At 42.4% G+C, this 17,581-nt stretch overlaps 1 protein-coding gene across 2 annotated transcripts; it reads left to right on the top strand.

Moving 5' to 3' along the window:
* The first annotated feature begins 418 nt into the window (after window positions 1-418).
* Window positions 419-14,452, top strand: LOC108941234 (AFG3-like protein 1). 2 transcript variants are annotated; one of them, XM_018763927.2, is made up of 17 exons: window positions 419-566; window positions 2,559-2,652; window positions 2,808-2,876; window positions 2,973-3,073; window positions 3,191-3,340; window positions 3,692-3,766; window positions 4,274-4,398; window positions 5,889-6,159; window positions 7,059-7,196; window positions 7,693-7,846; window positions 8,060-8,167; window positions 9,240-9,365; window positions 9,512-9,622; window positions 10,808-10,923; window positions 11,156-11,356; window positions 11,982-12,176; window positions 13,286-14,452. In XM_018763927.2, the coding sequence occupies exons 1-17, from the start codon at window positions 432-434 to the stop codon at window positions 13,496-13,498; spliced, it is 2,382 nt and encodes a 793-aa protein (XP_018619443.1). In that variant the 5' UTR covers window positions 419-431; the 3' UTR covers window positions 13,499-14,452. The 2 variants fall into 2 exon arrangements, with proteins under 2 accessions (XP_018619443.1, XP_018619444.1); XM_018763928.2 differs by lacking the exons at window positions 419-566; window positions 2,559-2,652; window positions 2,973-3,073 and having other exon boundaries at window positions 2,825-2,876.
* Window positions 14,453-17,581: the final 3,129 nt, after the last annotated feature.

The raw sequence follows: 17,581 nt of genomic DNA, 5'->3' as shown, positions 1-17,581 counted from the left end.
AACCGCTCCGCTGGATACACGAAAAACAAGCAATTGGACGACAGCTCAAGGTTTCCCACCACTTCATCCGTCGACTGTGTCTGTGTCCTTCATGCGCCAATACACGTGCGGCAAAGCGATCCCTGCGCTTCTTGGAGGTAACCTCTGATTTTGCCTGAATAAAAAGAACAAATCGTTTAAATCAGTGTGAATTATTCTGGTATAATTTGATCTAGTATTCATTTTTTACATTGTTTTTTGAGTAATATTGGAAAAATATCTCTGAAATGAAATATTACCCTACATTAATTTAAAAATTAGATCAGGCAGCGTTAAGTGCAGCTCGCCTGCCTTTGGAGTCCTAAATGTGACGTAGTGTGGTTGGTGCGGGGGAGGAAGTGGCTGTAAAGTCAGTGGCGGAGTCTTAGTCGTCCAGTGGCGGCGGTGTTACTATGGTTCGAATGGTCGGACTGCTGTCCGCAGCTGCTCGCCTTGTACGGTGCGGCGATCCCGCATGGAGATTAAACAGTTTGGTGGTGACATCCAGGACGCTGCCAGCGCTCAGTTATCGTGACACTGCTCTCCCAGTAAGGTTATTTTGTTTCTTTGTTAACGTGAACGCGCTGTTGTTTCAAAACAGCCGAGGAGAAGGCGAGTCGACTACGACGAGTTGGACACACACTCAACTTTCGCTCAATAACAACTGTTATTAACACGAATACGAATTTAAAACAGTTTTTTTGTGTTTGAAATTATCTCTATATCGTGTTTCAACTTTCTTTCCTGTGTGAGACTTTTAAAAGTTTTTTTTTTTTGTTTTTTTTTCTTCATCGAATCTAAACTACTCACTCACGTCACGCACGCAGTCGTGGTCTTTTCGCTCAGCAAATATTTACTTCAGTGCCGTCAACAAGCTTTTGGTAAAAAATAACATTTGGATTGAGCAACGAATTCGTTGTAAGAGAGTCTTGCACATCTCCGGCGTGTGCAATTTATTTTGTTCGTTCGTTGCAGTGCGCACACTTCTCACGTCGTAATGCGGTTAATTCGTTCCATGAAATGATGCCGTTAGTTGAATTCCCGTTGTGAGGGGTCGGGTCATCATTTCTTCTTGGGGGAATTTTAATAATACTGGATGAGAAATATGTGACTTATAATTGCAGATGTAAAATGCAATTTTGTATATGACAATGAGAACATCAGCATTGTTAATTTTAAATTTCCATCTTTTATTCATTCATTCATTCGTTATCAGTAACTGCTTATTAATTCAATCCAGTTATATAGCTCTTTTCTCACAATGACATGAAGTGCTGAACAAACAAAGGGATAAGGCAGATATCATTTAATATATAACTGACAGGATTCCATGGTAACTGTACTGACAACTGTATTTTTTGCTGCAAATTAGTATATTTAAATCTGTAGTATTTATTGTAATATCTTCTGTTTTTACTGTGTTTCATTTGTTAATTATTGTATTATCTTGTGCTATTTGCACATGTGCACTTTCTGTGGTCCTATATAGGTAGCCATGTGTTGTTTTATGTAGTACCAAGGTCCTGGAGGAACATTGTTTAGTTTCATTGTATATTGTACCAGCTGTATATTGGTTGAAATGACAATAAAGCCACTTGACTTGAAATTGCTACAGTATCCATGCAGTTATTAAAGCTGTAGTTATGCCTACTGGCCATGGAGAAAAGGATAAAAAAAAAATTCCCATCTGAGAGTCAAGGGAGGGAAAAAAAAAAACTTTGGGGGTCCAGTTGGCAATGGCTGCCCACCCCTCCTGGGCATTCTAGGTTGAAATAGACTTTTTGTGTCAATTTACAACTAAAGTCATTGTAGCTGAGTGTTAACTTGATGTTCCAGTTCACAAAGGCACATCATGTCCATCATGGCATTATTATTACTAACCATAGTCTATGCTGGAAGCATTGGGCATGGGGCATGGTACTGAATTATTTTGGCTGAAAATTGTTTGCAATCAAAATAAAGTTCACAAGATCACTGCCTGTGTCTTCCACTCTGCAAAGCATGTGGACGCTATGCCTTTAGAGGCCCTGTGTAATATTACAAAAACATGTTTGAATATCACTGCTACCCTAGTACCCTTCAGGAAGGTAATAAACCTGAACTGCTTAACTGAAAATGACCTTGCCGTATAAATGGGGAAATAATTATAAATAGCTCAATTCTGTACATCACTCTGGAGAGAAGTGTCAGCTAAATGAACTGTTAAAAACAGCATTGAATCTATTTCATTCGTAATATTAGATATACCTTAATAAAGGGCTGTGACTGGTTGACACTGTTACTGTGATAGGAAGTATGTACACTGCCTTTGCAGAGTGGAAGATATAATAGGTGGTGAACAAAATATCTGCTGTGGAAGTACAAAGAATGTATAACAGCACAAAAGGCCATTGCACAGAATAAGCCCATTGTTGGGGGGGAGTATTTTTACAAGCAATTGCAGCAGTTTTTCATCTGACTTATTTGTATGAAGGCTGTATGAATAGTTATAATGGGAAAAGGCCAGAGAGATTCATAAAAATTGTGATTATATCTCCCAGAATCTTACTCCTTTATCTGGAATAAAGACCTTGGGATCTACGAAAAGTGTTTGTTCTTCACGCTTGTTGTTCTGCTCCAACAAGACACCCAGAGGTACTGCTTTCTCCTTATGTGTTATCCTGACACCCCGTTTGAAAATATAAAGCTTGAGTGGCATCACTGTCTACCTGGACTACTGCACCATGGAAATGTGTTTGGCGTGCAGTTCCCATTGCTGGTGTTCATGCTTTGTAAATTTATCTGCGCAGATGCTGACAATGAGGCTTCAAAGAACGATGGCTCCTCTGGAGTCAAGAAATCAGAAGGAGACCCCACTGGTATTGGACTGTTCATATCCTTCTAGTACATATTGATGATGTGCAACACGGTCAATAAAATGGTCTGATCAATTTTTTTATTTTTTAAATGGATAGTGGAATCCAAGTTCCATGCTGACAGAGGGGGGGCTGGTGGTGGAGGAGGAGGAAAGAAAGGAGGAAAGGAGGACCGTAGCTGGTGGTCTCGTATTCAGAAGGTGCCCTGTGCTTCTGGACCACCGTGACCCAGACTTGGACAAGCGATTACTGATAGTGAATGAGTGAGTTTGTTCTGGAGGAGATCTTCTGAAGTTTTTCTGTTCATCCTATTGCAGGGAGACTTTCCCTGGGATGAGAAGGATTTCCGGTACCTGGCCATCGCAGCTGCCGGTATATCCTCTACGCTTCTTTATCTGTACTTCAGAGACCCGGGGAAGGAGATCTCCTGGAAAGAATTTGTCCATTTCTACCTGGCCAGAGGACTGGTGAGAGCTTTTGCATCTGTTTAAACTCCTAAGAATTGTCCTGGTTCTTTCTATGTAATGAAAGATTTGACCAGGCATGAATGATTTTTTTTTTTTTTTTTGGTCTTTGAAGAGTATGTTTTATGTGGTTTTTTTTTTGATTGGGGGAGAAAGTGAAAGCTTTGGAATTATCCGAATTCCTGAATTGTTGCTCCTGAAATATGATCTGTCAGCTAAACAATAAATTTACAATAATAATAATAGTGTGCTTATCATCATCATGACTGGGTTAATGTGAGTTATGTTCAATTATTCGTTTTAGTGGTCGGAGATCTGGGTTACTAATTCTGTTCTTCTATATTCATTGAACAGGTTGATCGCTTGGAAGTTGTTAATAAGCAGTATGTGCGTGTAATCTTACTGTCAGGGGCCAACACCTCTGGTGTGGTAAGTAAAAAATTATGTCAGACTATATAAATTGTAGGGGGGCTCGGTGGCGCAGTGGGTTGGGCCGGCTCCTGCTCCTGTATATATATATATATACACACACACACACATTGACAGAAACTGCTTGTCCCATTCGGGGGTCACGGCGAGCCAGAGCCTAACCCGGCAGTACGGGGCGCAAGGCTGGAGGGGGAGGGGACACACCCAGGACGGGACGCCAGTCCGTCACAAAGCACCCGAAGTGGGACTCGAACCTCAGACCCACCAGAAAGCAGGCACAGGCCAAACCTGCTGTGCCACCACGCCCCCCCCCCCCACTAAATTATGTATATTATAATATCAAATATTTGCTTAATTTCTAAGCAACATAATGTAGTTCCCATGGGAAATGTGTCTGTATTGATATTTTCACAGTTAGCTGTTAGTTCTGTCCAAGAGTACATTTCGGGATGATCTGTCTACAAGTGATTCATCTTTTGTTTGCTTGTTGTTGCGTTTTACCCCCAGAGCTATGTGTGGTTCAACATCGGCAGTGTGGACACATTTGAGCGGAATCTGGAAGCGGCCCAGCAAGAGATGGGCATGGAGCCATCTCACCGGGTGGCAGTGGTGTACAGCACTGAAAGCGACGGGTGAGAATAAGTCAGGCTGGACACTCTGAGACCTTGGAAAGTTAACCAAAGTAACCAAAACTACCTTTTTTTTCAGCAGCGAAACTGAAACTGGTTCATATGTCTATATTGCAGATGAGCATTTCATGCAATGCAATGAACTGTCAAAGTACAGATAAGGTTTGTGTGTTTTGTGTAAGGGGGAGTTCGCCTTTATTCACAATGGGTATCTTGCTGCTATTTGTCTGCTCTGTGTTGATACCTTGCAGGTTTTTGATTACAAACTTTGCGATGAAAGGTACTCATTTATAAAGTGCTCAAAAACAACCCAGGTGAACTGTGTCCTTCAGTGGTCAGCATTAAATTTCCAAATGCTTTATAAACGTGAAAATGAAAATTTAAACAAAAATGCAATGTTTTCAGTCTTGTTTAGCCCGTAGAACAAGAAGTAAATAAAGAAATGGCTAGTCAGAATTTATATTCATTCATGTAGCAGACGCTGTTCTCCACGGCGACGTACATCTCATAGACAATGCAATTTGTGCATTACATTAGGAGAAAGAGAGACATAGTTGCAAACGTGTGATTCTTAAGTAAAGTTTATTAGTTTGTTTGTTTATTTCCACTATATGCACCAACGCTCATCACACGAGTAGCTGCATAAAACTCAGAATATCGACGATTCCTCATCACCTTTCTACTATTTTTTTTTTTTTTTTTTTTAAACAAATACACAGACGTTAACGTATAGTACAGGAGTAGCTGTGTAAAGGTTTATTAGGCCATTATCATAAAGTTATGGCGCATGAACGTTTATACCTTACATGAGCTTGAAAGATCATGGGCGAAGTGAGTCTGGAAGAGGTGAGTTTTTATAGAATTGTACAGAATTGCAAGAAGAGTTCACTATAGCTGTCTTAAAACCTTCCAGATGGACAGATGAATTTTTGTCAACTTAAGCGCACTGCAACCAGTTGCAGTAATTTTTATTTTTTTTAAGTTGGTGACTTGTGTCAAATATTTTTGTCTGTTGATATACCTCAGATTTATTATTAAAAAATGAATTAATTAAAAATAAAGGCAGAACTGCTATAATTTTCAGGAAAATAGTGCAGGGAGTTTCATTATAAGGGCTATGTTCGCCATGTGAATTAGCAAGTACTGTTTTAGATGGGTTTTGACATTCATTTGGGTTTCTATGAGTATTTTGGACTATTACAGTACAGTGTTTCCCCTGCAACCAATTGTAGTTTATAATCCTATGAGATATCAACTTGTAAATATGAAAGTGTTATCAAGGTAAAATAATAGGGATAAAATAAATCATTGCATATGTCTAGGAAATAAGTGTGGTGTAAATTTATATATAGTTGTGTATGTGCACATGTATTATACTGTGATATTACTCCTTAAGAATGCAGAGAGAACCCTCTATCAGTGTCACCCATTGCTCGCCTGCTCAAGTGAGAATTTCTCAAACCAGGCACCTGAGTTTTCCTTCTGTTTTCTAGGTCTTTCTTGATGAGCATGATTCCCACTTTACTCCTGATTGGGTTCCTCCTCTTCACTCTACGGCAAGGGCCGATGGCAGGTGGGCGTGGGGGCAGGGGCGGTGGCCTGTTCAGCATGAGTGAAACCACAGCGAAGATGATGAAGGACAACATTGATGTCAAGTTCAAGGATGTGGCTGGATGTGAAGAGGCCAAGCTGGAGATCCTTGAGTTTGTCAACTTCCTGAAGAACCCAAAACAGTACCAGGATCTTGGGGCTAAAATCCCCAAGGTAATATCAGTGGGAAATGCTGTGAAAGACTTTGCTGGCTACAGGCCTTGTTGTGCAGTCATGTACAGTAACCTCAGCAATTTTGTGTTACTGCTTGTAAGGTTATCTATTTCCTTGTTGGGTAATTGAATGTTTTAGTGTTTGGAGTTATCAAAAGGCTTGCTCAACTCAGTATGAAAAATGAATGCGTAACAATGTTGGGTGCTAAAGTTATTTATTCCACTTAGTTTAGTGAAATCGTTTGTACAGTACGGCCACATTTCGACTCGATGCCTTCCTTGGTGTATGTGTACATTTCGTGAAGTGACATAGTGATGTCATGCAAATACTGATAAACTGAAAATACAGAAAATCTAATGAAAGTCTGTTAAGAAATGGATAAAACAGGTTACAAAAAGTGTAGTGATATGTCCTTGTTGAAATCATTGGATGATGCTGTGTGTTAAAAAGTGTATATTCCACATGTAAGTCATGTATCCCTATCACCCACACATTTTTTTTTTTCTTTTTTTTGATTAGCACTAAGCGTTAACATACTATGGCAGGAAGTAGCAAATTTAATTAGCCTCTGGGCACCAAAAGAGGCTGGAATGGAGAAACCAAGCTGTAATTGTATAACTGAATTAAGTGTTGCTGCTGGAGTGTGTTAATTTCGAGATAACGCTTGGAACGCGCATGGCAAACTGTTTGGAAGCTGAGTTATAAAAACCAACAAAAAGGTATCCATTACATAGTCTAGAAGTGCAGTTGCTATAGTGCTGATAAACAGCTGAAAGGATCACAACAATGGAACACAGTCTAAACTGGTGGTGAATGTGACAATTAGAAGTGTTTGACAAAAAAAAGAAAGATTGGGCCTAAGGCTCATTACTTGTTTGCTTTTTGTTCTTATTGCGCAGGGTGCGGTGCTGTCTGGACCCCCAGGGACAGGGAAAACCCTCCTTGCAAAAGCCACTGCTGGGGAGGCAAATGTCCCCTTCATCACTGTCAATGGCTCCGAGTTTCTGGAGATGTTTGTTGGAGTGGGGCCTGCTAGGGTAAGTGGGATGATGGGGAGATATAATTCTGAAGGATGTAAGTAGTAGTTAGTGCTTTTAATCAGTGGTTGTCCCTTCAAGGCAGAAATCAGTAGAAACCTGCAGTGGAAAACATAAACATATGACTACCACCAAAATTAAATAACAGGCATATCATGAAGGGGCGGGGGGGTGCGGTAATGCAGCGGGTTTGGCTGGGGCCTGCTCTGTGGTGGGTCTGGGGTTCGAGTCCTACTTGGGGTGTCTTGCAGTGGACTGGCGTCCCGTCCGGGGTGTGCTTCCTCCCCTTCAGCTTTGCGCCCTGCGTTGCCGGGTTAGGCTCCTGCTCGCCGCAGTTTCATACAGTGTGTGCGCCCGCGTGCATATCACAACAGTTTTAATGTGCTTTACGAAATAATGATTGTTTAATCACAACTAAACTTGGCTGCTTCAAATGAATATTGAAAACCATACAAGAATCTGACCTGCGCCCTGCCTTGACTGTGTTCTCTTTCAGGTGAGAGATATGTTCGCTATGGCCCGAAAGCATGCCCCCTGCATCCTGTTCATTGACGAGATCGATGCGGTGGGGAGGAAGAGAGGCCGGGGAAACTTTGGGGGCCAGAGCGAGCAGGAAAACACCCTCAACCAGCTTCTGGTGGAGATGGATGGTGTGTCTGTTGTAGGATAGGGAAGGGAAGTGCATGTCACTCAAAGGAAGCACTTTAAAATATAGTTGCCTATTTAAGTCTGCTGCTGCTGTACTCATGAATTCAGTTGTGCACTGGAAATACATTATTGTTTGTCAGTATATTAAATGGTCAGTATTGCTTTTACTTCTTATTTCTTGGTGCTGAACCTCTGCCGTTTCCTTACTTGACCAGGTTTTAACACAAGCACTAATGTAGTAGTTTTGGCCGGAACTAACCGGCCCGACATCTTGGACCCGGCCCTGATGAGACCAGGGAGGTTTGACCGTCAGATCTTCATAGGTACGGCTCTGAACCTTTATCCTGTACGTGCGCTGAACCCCTGTGAAGATATAGTCCCCGGAATCCTAGCCGGATTAACAGATTTGCTCCTCTGAATGTGTCTGATTTATCCTTCTAGTGACTCTGTAATCTGTTGCATCCCCTCAGAAAGGATGCATGGAAATGAGCTTTGCTGCTAACACCCTGTGCAGAAATCGTAAGACTGTGTTATTAAGAGTGGGCAGCATGGTGGCACAGCGAGTAGCGCTGCTGTCTCACAGCACCTGGATGGTGTGAGAGGACGTGGGTTCGATCCCCGCTCAGCCTGTGTGGAGTTTGCATGTTCTCCCAGTGTCTGCGTGTGTTTCCTCTGGGTGCTCTGGTTTCCTCACACAGTCCAAAGACATGCTGTTCAGATTTTCCCACAGTGTGTGAGTGACAGCAAGAGTGTGTTCCACTTGATGTATGGATGAGTGACCAGTGTAAGTAATGCATCTAGCAGTGTAAGTCACCTTGGTGAATAAGGTGTGTGGGCTGATAACACTACATAGAGTTCATTGGAAGTGGCTTTGGAGAAAAGTCTCTGCTAAATAATAAGTGCAAATGTAAGAGATTAAAGTTAGAGTTGTCTAATGGTATGAGTGGTGCTTTGTCTTGTCTTTTTATCGGAAAGTGCTGTATAGCTTGAAGTAGCTGGAGAGAATTAAGGTCACTAAGAGGTTTTATATTTTCATAAGAAAATAATTTGTTGCAAAACTCAAAGGTTTCTTTGGTGATTTTTATTTTAAACACATTGCAGTTGAAATGTTTTGTCTGATGCTAATTAAGGCTACTGTGTTTACAGTTTTCAGGACATTTAAAAAAAAAAAAATGTAACCATTTATGGAGTGTGGCTGTTAGGTTTTGCCTCAGTGTGTCATTTTATTGTTAAAGCTGGGATTTTCAATTCTCTCTGATGCTGCTATGTATCTCCGCTGTGTCAGAGGTCAATCCCACACGTGTTCACAGCAGTGATGAAAAGCAAGCTTGTCCTTTTCCGTCGTGTCTGTTTAGGCTACTCTGAAGCAGTAAAACACGTTCCAACCTTTCTCAGGTCCACCTGACATCAAGGGTAGAGCCTCCATCTTCAAGGTGCACTTGCATCCCCTCAAAGTGGACACCAGTTTGGACAAGGATGGACTGGCCAGAAAGCTGGCAGCCCTCACCCCTGGCTTCACGGGTGAGTTTTTCTCCACAGAGTGAGGGGTATTGAGAAGCATTGAAATTTAATCATGCAGTTCCTTGATCTTTAATGTCCTGTCGTCCCATACGGTGATTTCTGATCAGAAATCCAGCATCTGTCACGTGTGTGTTTTCTCACCTCAGGAGCCGACATTGCCAACGTGTGCAATGAAGCGGCACTCATTGCTGCCAGGCACCTCAATCCGTTCATCAACACGAAGCATTTTGAACAGGCCATTGAGCGGGTGATCGGAGGTCAGTACAACACCATTCGTTGGGGACTGACTGGAAGAGTTGCGTCATTTTGCGTTGAGACATATTTATAGTCGAAAGTAGAAAGGCTGGACTGGCAAATAGTCTTAAAGAGTCCCGCAGTCGTGGGAAGTGGTCTGGCAGTTTCTTCTGCACAAACATGAAGGTGAAAAGCAATGAGAATTTCCAGTTTCATTGGTACCTGAGTAAAGTGGAAACCTTAAGACTACAGTTTTGCATTAGACAGCTGGACCGCCTGCTGGGAGGGAGTCTCCTTCATCCATCCAGAGAACCTGGCTCCTCTATCCTTTTCATCTGGATTTAGAAATTCAGAACTGCTGAACCCCTCTCAGCATTCAACAAGGGTTTCAAAACATATCTTCTGTGGTCTCACTTTCCTTATGATCTCCTATCTACTCTATAAATTTATACTACATTATTTTAGGGAAAAAAGAACTGTTGTGATTATAGGTCAGGTAGGGCATCCAGTCATGAAATCTCTGCTGAAACTACACTTCTAAATGCAGCAGTACTTGGAGGCAAAATGGCCAACCTGGGTTTTGCTGGACAACATGCCATAAAAGAGAATATTAGTGATAGTCGCACTACCAATTCTGTATGCAGCTTCTCGTGTAATGTAGGCTGGTTGAGGTATGAGGGCCTTAGACTGGCTGACTGACTGTATTTCAAGAGTCACATGTCTGCATCTATATCATCTATTGGTGAAATGCACTTTTGTTTTCTCTGAGCTGTTTATTGTTTTAGAGAAATAAATGTAAATGTAGAGGTTGCGTTGGATTAAAGACTCCATAAAGTGCCAGTTCATGTCACCAGCTCTGTTTTGTATATGATGCTGTTGAAATTATTTTGAAGGCTTTATTGCTGGTGTGAGAGAGAGAGAGAGAGAGAGAGCGCACAAAAGAGATTCTTGCAATGCACTTGTTCCATCTAGGCTGTTCCCCCGCTTTATGTCATATACTTCCAAGATAGGCTCCACTGCAACGCTGAATAGAACAAGTGATTGATGGAGTGGAAAAACAGGGGCTTGACCTCTGGCTGTGTTGCAACCTTCTAATTCCCTATAGACTCAACACTGTATAGTAGGTAGGAAAGGGAAGAACAGCTCTCTCATGCAGTATTTCATATTATGTGACCTTCTCATGGATTTTTTTTTCCCATGCGGTCTAGGCCTGGAAAAGAAGACTCAGATCCTGCAGCCTGCTGAGAAGAAGACGGTAGCTTACCACGAGGCTGGCCACGCTGTGGTGGGCTGGTTCCTCGAGCATGCAGACCCCCTGCTCAAGGTACAGAGCCCAAACCTTGCTGATTACTTGGGATTTGGAAGCATTGTTGTTTTACTTTGAAGGCTGTAGTATAGGGAGGAATGATGAGTGAGGACCCTTTCTTAGAAAGTGAAGCTCAATTAAGGGCCCAGATGCAGTCAATGCAGCTTTACATGAACACAACTCCAGAAACCAAATAAAAAAGAAATCATAGACAGTGGGTTGACATTCTGCTCTACTTATTTTGCTGCAGGTGTCCATCATCCCCCGAGGAAAGGGTCTAGGCTACGCACAGTACCTGCCCAAGGAGCAGTACCTGTACACACGGGAGCAACTCATTGACCGCATGTGCATGATGCTCGGGGGGCGCGTGGCAGAGCAGGTCTTCTTCGGCAGGGTCACCACTGGAGCACAGGATGACCTCAAGAAGGTTACTCAGTCAGCATATGCACAGGTACTGTTGAGCTCTGCCATCCGCAGCTGTTGTCATTATTCATCTTTGTTCATAGACACATACAACCAAAATAATTTAAAGCACTGAAGTCAAGGGAAAGCTTGTACCTCCTGAGCACATGGTCTTAGTACTTTAATTAAAGTTTCTTCCCAAGTAAAACATTCACTGATTCAGTCATTGTTGTTGGGAACACGTGGCTCTCAATACGTGTTTCTGATTTCACATTTATTATTAATTTATTTGTGCAGTTGCCCATTTCTTCAAAGCAATTTACAACGTTAAGCAGCCATTTAAAATTTTTTAAAAATATTTATGTAGCAGTGTAATTTTTAATGGAGCAAGTTAAGGTAACTGCCATTCTCAAGGGTACTACAGCAAGAGGTGTGATTTGAACCTGGATATTTCGAGTCCAAAGGCAGTGGCTCTAGCTTTACCTGCTGCCCTGGAAATAATTAGTGATTATAGGAAATTATCAGTTTGCTTTAGTGAAAGGTGCTGAAAAGACTGCTGTATTCGTCAACAGTATGATGGATATCCACTTATGGAGAACATGCTACAGACAAAGTCTGCTTTAAGAATTCAGAGACTTTTCTGATGGCTTGTTGCTCTGTGTGTCCTCCTACAGATTGTGCAGTTTGGGATGAGTGAGAAGGTGGGCCAGGTGTCCTTCGACCTCCCACGCCAGGGTGAGGTAGTGATGGAGAAGCCCTACAGTGAGGCCACAGCACAGCTTATTGACGAGGAGGTGCGGGACCTCATCAACTCAGCGTTTGAAAGGACACTGGACCTCGTCACAGACAAGAAGGACCTGGTAGAGAAGGTGTGTTGCCCAACTGTTGTAGGAGTTCCTAATTCCTGGAACTACCCAGATTTGTAAACTGGTACATATATCTGTTAACATGGTTATGAGACTGATTTGATGTTGTGATCAGAATGCAGAATTCAGACTCATCACAATGACATGTTTTTTTTCCTCTAATCTTTGCTGCAGGTTTCCATCTCATGTCTTTTTCATTTTCCAGTGTTGATTCTATTTAACTAATTTGTCTTTCTGCAAAGACATACAGTATACATGTAGTAACATGATAAACACTTATCAATTATATTTTTATGTATCGTGTAATTTGTTAATGTAGTTGGCAATTTAAATCTAGAGCAGTGACCCAAAAAATATAAAATTAAGGAAACAAAGTACAATTATTTGCACTAAACTATAAAAGGAAATGATTAAATGACGGGTTCATTCGTTACTGAAGGTGATTTCTGGTTTTCATTTCTTTTCCGAATTCATCCTTACAGCACATTACCTCCAGTATATAGGCGGAAATTAATCTACATTATGAATGTTTTGTTCTCCAGTCTGGTTTAGATTACAGTGTAATGTCCCTCCCTGATTGTCCATTTGCATTCCTATTTATTTAACAGATGATTAGCAGATAAGGGAAAGTTTCTAAACATTATATTACTGTTCTTAACAGTGGTGCAGTGCAATGGTGTCATCATTCACTGGAGTCCCTGATGAATGTTCATAAGCACATCCAGCAATTAAAATAGTAAAGCAGAAATAAGTGGAGAATGTATACATGTGTATTTGCTTGGTACAGTATTTGTTTTGGGGCCTCTAAAAAATTTTTAACTTTAAACGCTGTCTAAATTGTGGTTCGTATGGTTTTCCAAGGACCAGCAGGTGGTCCATCACGTTTAAACTGGGTCAGCACTAAAAATCTGATGAGTTGAAATCCGTGTTGGGGGATCCTCCGGAAAGCCGCTTAACCCGCACTGCTTGTGTAAATATTCAGCTGGCAACGTATGAGGCAGCATTTTGTTTAAATATAGGGAGGCAGATGTGTTTAGCAGTGTAATGCACTGCGTCAGGGAGGGTCTGTCGCTTGCCGTTGATAGAGTGACTTCTTTCTCATCCTTCTTCAGGTTGGCATGCGACTTCTGGAAAAGGAGGTCCTGGACAAGGCAGACATGCTGGAACTGCTGGGGCCGCGGCCATTCATGGAGAAGTCCACGTACGAAGAGTTTGTGGAGGGCACGGGCAGCTTTGAGGAGGACACCAGTCTGCCCGAGGGTCTGAAGAACTGGAACCAAGAAGCAGAGGCCCCCAGTGAAAAGCAAGAGAAACGATCTGCCTAAATAGAAAGAGTTGGCCCTGATCCCCTTACCTCCAGACAGGACTTGTTGGCTCTGGACAAGAAAGCCATCCAGAGTGCGGGGTGATTGATCACTGGTGCGGGAACACGCTGTGCTAAGATCCCAGTCCCGGGATGTGTTTTGCTGTGTAGATAGGTCAAAACTATGCACAGTGTGTTTTTGTTTTCTGTTGACAGGGAATTTTGAAAGCAACCCCTGGAATGTGGAGGAAACTGGGTTATGAAACCCAGCACTGAACCGGACCAAAACCAGTTGATGCCTTAACTGTGAGCTGCCTTGCTGTTGCATTCCTCAGGGCCCCCCCCCCTGCTGCACATGGCACCATTGCTTTGTCCTTGGAAGGCAGTAAACTCATAGGCATGTATCCTGTCAGGTGCTGTCTCCCACAACTCAACACGGTCATTGAGCATAAGTAACATAAAATTCCTTTATCGCTAAATGGGTCTTTTTTTACACTTCAGTATTCACTTGATACATATCTAGTGTGTCTTTTTGTGAAGATATTGAAATGTACATAATTCATTTGAAGTACTGTTTGCCTCTTGTTCCTCGAACAAGGGAAAGGCTCTTGCTGTGCAGTATTGTACATGAAATCAAGGAGACAGAATAATTTATGACTCATTTCAACGTGTTCCTAAGTAATATCATCTTGCCGAACACCAGTTGAAGGGTGCTTCTTCAGGGTGGTGTGAGTGATGTGACCTAGTGTCAGGTTGAGCTCTTTGCCCAAAAAAAGAACAAATGCTGCAAGACTGACCCTTTTAAAATAAATCCATTGATGTAATTCTGAAGCAGTCTCTGTACATATTGTTATGGAACGAGTTTCTTCTGTTGGCTTTTGTAGAAATTTTGAGATCCAATTATCTGCGGTTTCTTGATGCTTTTGAGTCATTTAGAACGACAGGATGATGCATAGGTGTTGTTGTGAATGATTTTTTTTTTTTTTTTTGCCATCTTTTACCCCAAAAATACACCCTCCCTTCACATGCCTCCAGACAAGAAAAAAGCAGAATTCTAATTAATTTCAACTGATGCCTTGCACAAGAGTGCTGCAGTCAGGGATTTGAACCCATTTCCTTTGGTTGCATGGCGATGGCTTTAACCACTATACTACCTACTGCAGTTAAACAATGTGCAATCCCTTATTCTTCCACAGGGTTGTGCTTTGTCAGTTACGAGGATGCTTTGTCAGGTCTTGAACACAACTGTTTATAGCTCAGCAGAACGAAGGACTCGGACTTCCACTGATGGAGTGACCGGGTGCTTTACAGGAGATCAGGATGGTGTGGCGGTACACGGGGAGACATAGCCATCTGGACCCCATCCACCACAGTGATCTTTCAATACCAATCATATGGAAAGAATGACACTGTCTTTTTTTTCTGCAGCCTTAAAACCTGCCTGTTTAGGAAAATCCTTGTGTTTTGCATCTTGTCCTCTAGTGTGAAATTTATTGTAATTGTGGATTTGGTAGAAAGCGTTTCACTGCATTGCAGCTGGAAAGGAGGCACTGTTGGAAACCTGGACATTTCTCATCTCTGCTGCATTCCCAGGCACGCTGAAGCTGTACGTGATCCTACCTCATCAGCCCATATCTTTTTTTTTTTTTTTTTTTTTTTTTATTTGGTGTGGCTTACAGATGGCTGATGGAGTGATAATTGACATGAATGGGTTGCACTGAAGTTTTTGTTTAACAGTCCTAGGGCTTAAATTGAGTGTTGGCTCTTATTTTCAGTATCGGGTGAGCATTTTGCCACTCGCAGAACTTCTCTTCAGGTTACGGCACCACCTTGCAGAGGTCTCTCTAATGCAAAAATATATACTGTATTTGTCCAACTTAGATTTCTGCCACCATTGAATCTACAGTGTGGACTACAGTCTCAATTAAATTTGTCAATAAAACACATTTCTTTCTAAAAAAATTTCTGGGTTAAAATGTAACGCAGTACAGCACATTCCCGAGGGTAAATTGTGTCACTTGCAGGATCATCCGTTGATGCAGAAACTGAAATATTAATGATATGTCAAATTTAACTGCAGTGATGTAAGAAAGAAGTTTGTTTATAACAATATATTGAAGTTCAGTGAGCCTCCTTACAATGATTTAAAATTAAATTAACTGCAGTTCATTAATGGAGTTTTTGTATGTTCCAAGTGTAGGCCTTTGTATCCTAAAATATTATGAAGAGTTACACTGCTAAACAAGAGTAGATTTAATAAATTGAAGGACCTCGTGCAGCTAAGGCATCCATGAACACATACAGCCCTGGCTGAAGATTAGACCTGCGGTGTCATTCTCACATTGTCACCAACTGTCCCCTGGTGACAGAACAATAAAAGGATGTCTTCGCACTAAGGAGTGGGACCAATAAACTAGAATTTCAGCCGTGAGGTGGTTCCATTTATCCACTGGGCACGTAAGAACCGCTAGTTGCCTGCAGTAACCATCAAGTCATGGGTCCCACGTAGTGTCGTGTGATTTGGCATGAAGCATAACAGGAGACCCACTTACTGTAGTTTGGTGTGGGTTTGGAGATGACTGCTCCTAAAATATAAGGGTGGATCCAGGGAATCTTACTCTATTGAACTGTATTGGGAAAATCGGGCCGATTCCTGTCTTTGGCCCTTAATGACTGCGGAGTTATCAGCAATAAAAGGCTATTTATTGTGAATATGAGAAACAGTATTCATACCTTTGTTGAAATGATGCAGGAAGTATTCTGTATGACTTTTTCCATGGTAAGGGTACTTCTATCAGCAGATCAAAATGTATTTTATATTGTAAAAAGGATTGTTATTATAGGTTCCATTGAAGAATTTGTTAGTGCTGGAACATAAATCACCGTCACGTCATTAAATTGACTGTTTAAATGTTTCGGTGATTGTACGCCTGGTTATGAGGCACATAAATTCTGATGGTCTGAAAATGTCAGTAAAGCAGTTTCATTGTGCCCTCCTCCCTGGTATCATGTACCAGTGAATCGAAGGTGGAATAAGGAACGTTGGCCCAGTTTACCACTTGTCTGTTTTAACATTGTTGCAGTAGCAGTGCCCGGGGAGTGTGGTACGTGTGTGAAGTGGTACAGCATTTCCCTATCCACCCTCACACCTGCTGGTGTGGGCAGGTGGACTAGAGCCACACCTACTGGACCCGCCGCTGCTTTCGCCTTTGCCTTGTGAAACCTGGAGGACAGAGCTCACCGTTCGCGTGGCGACAGCGGGTACGTGATCGGAATCCAAGCCAGCACTGCCTGCTGAAGACCTGACTCGCTGGCTGGGAGGAAGGACAGAATGATGGAGGGGGTTGCTCTTGTGCCATAAGAACAGTTGCAAGTCTGTGTGTGTGTCTGTGTGTGTGTCAAGTGGCATGCTGTGCTGAATGCTGACTAGATGGATGGTGTGTACCAGTCCCTTGGCATGTTCCCCCTGAAAAGAGAGCCCATGGCACTGTAGCCTCACTCCCAGGCCCATCATTCTCCCTTTTGGGTCTGAAAAAAAGCCCGAATAACACTTTTCAGTGCTGGAAAGAGTCCGTGACACACACAGTCCATACCTGGACAGTGCTCTGGACTGGTGAATTCAACACAATTCTTTGCTTCTATGAACAACACAAGCGGGATGAGTCACCTTTTGTTGTGATGCTTCACGTCCTGTGCTTTGAATGCTGCCTGGGACGACAGGCCGTGGGCATACGGCGGAGGCTTAATGACCTGCCGGGGATGTTCGGGTGACTGCTAATTATCCCCTTATTATCCCCTTTGCCGTGTTGCGAAAGAAAACATTTTATTTCAAGGCCAGGTGACCGCACGTGTTCTTCCCGACAGATTTCTCCGCAACCTGTGTTTTCCCTGAGCTCGCCGCCCCGCCCCCAGTCCCACATAGCGAAAAGGAGGACAATTGTGCGCTCGGCCACATGACCGCGAGGCTCCGACTCTGTCCTCTCCAATGGAGGTATTGTTTGCAGTGCCATTGTGAGTGTTCAGTACAGCGAGGGGTAAATGTGCTGCTTTTTTCGAACTGGAAACGATGGGGGTGGGGGGGACTTCTTTAAAGAATATTCTTATA

Source organism: Scleropages formosus, chromosome 11 (assembly GCF_900964775.1).
Source record: "Scleropages formosus chromosome 11, fSclFor1.1, whole genome shotgun sequence".
Classification (NCBI taxonomy): domain Eukaryota; kingdom Metazoa; phylum Chordata; class Actinopteri; order Osteoglossiformes; family Osteoglossidae; genus Scleropages; species Scleropages formosus.
This window is presented reverse-complemented; position numbering and strand designations above follow the sequence as displayed.

What these genes read in the sequence shown, in the direction of transcription:
- LOC108941234 (XM_018763927.2), top strand. Translation starts at nt 432, where the DNA reads ATGGTTCGAATGGTCGGACTGCTGTCCGCAGCTGCTCGCCTTGTACGG. An exon ending in CTCCAACAAGACACCCAGAG is followed by an intron (nt 2,653 to 2,807) that starts GTACTGCTTTCT and finishes TTATCTGCGCAG; the next exon opens with ATGCTGACAATGAGGCTTCA. An exon ending in TACAGCACTGAAAGCGACGG is followed by an intron (nt 4,399 to 5,888) that starts GTGAGAATAAGT and finishes TCTGTTTTCTAG; the next exon opens with GTCTTTCTTGATGAGCATGA.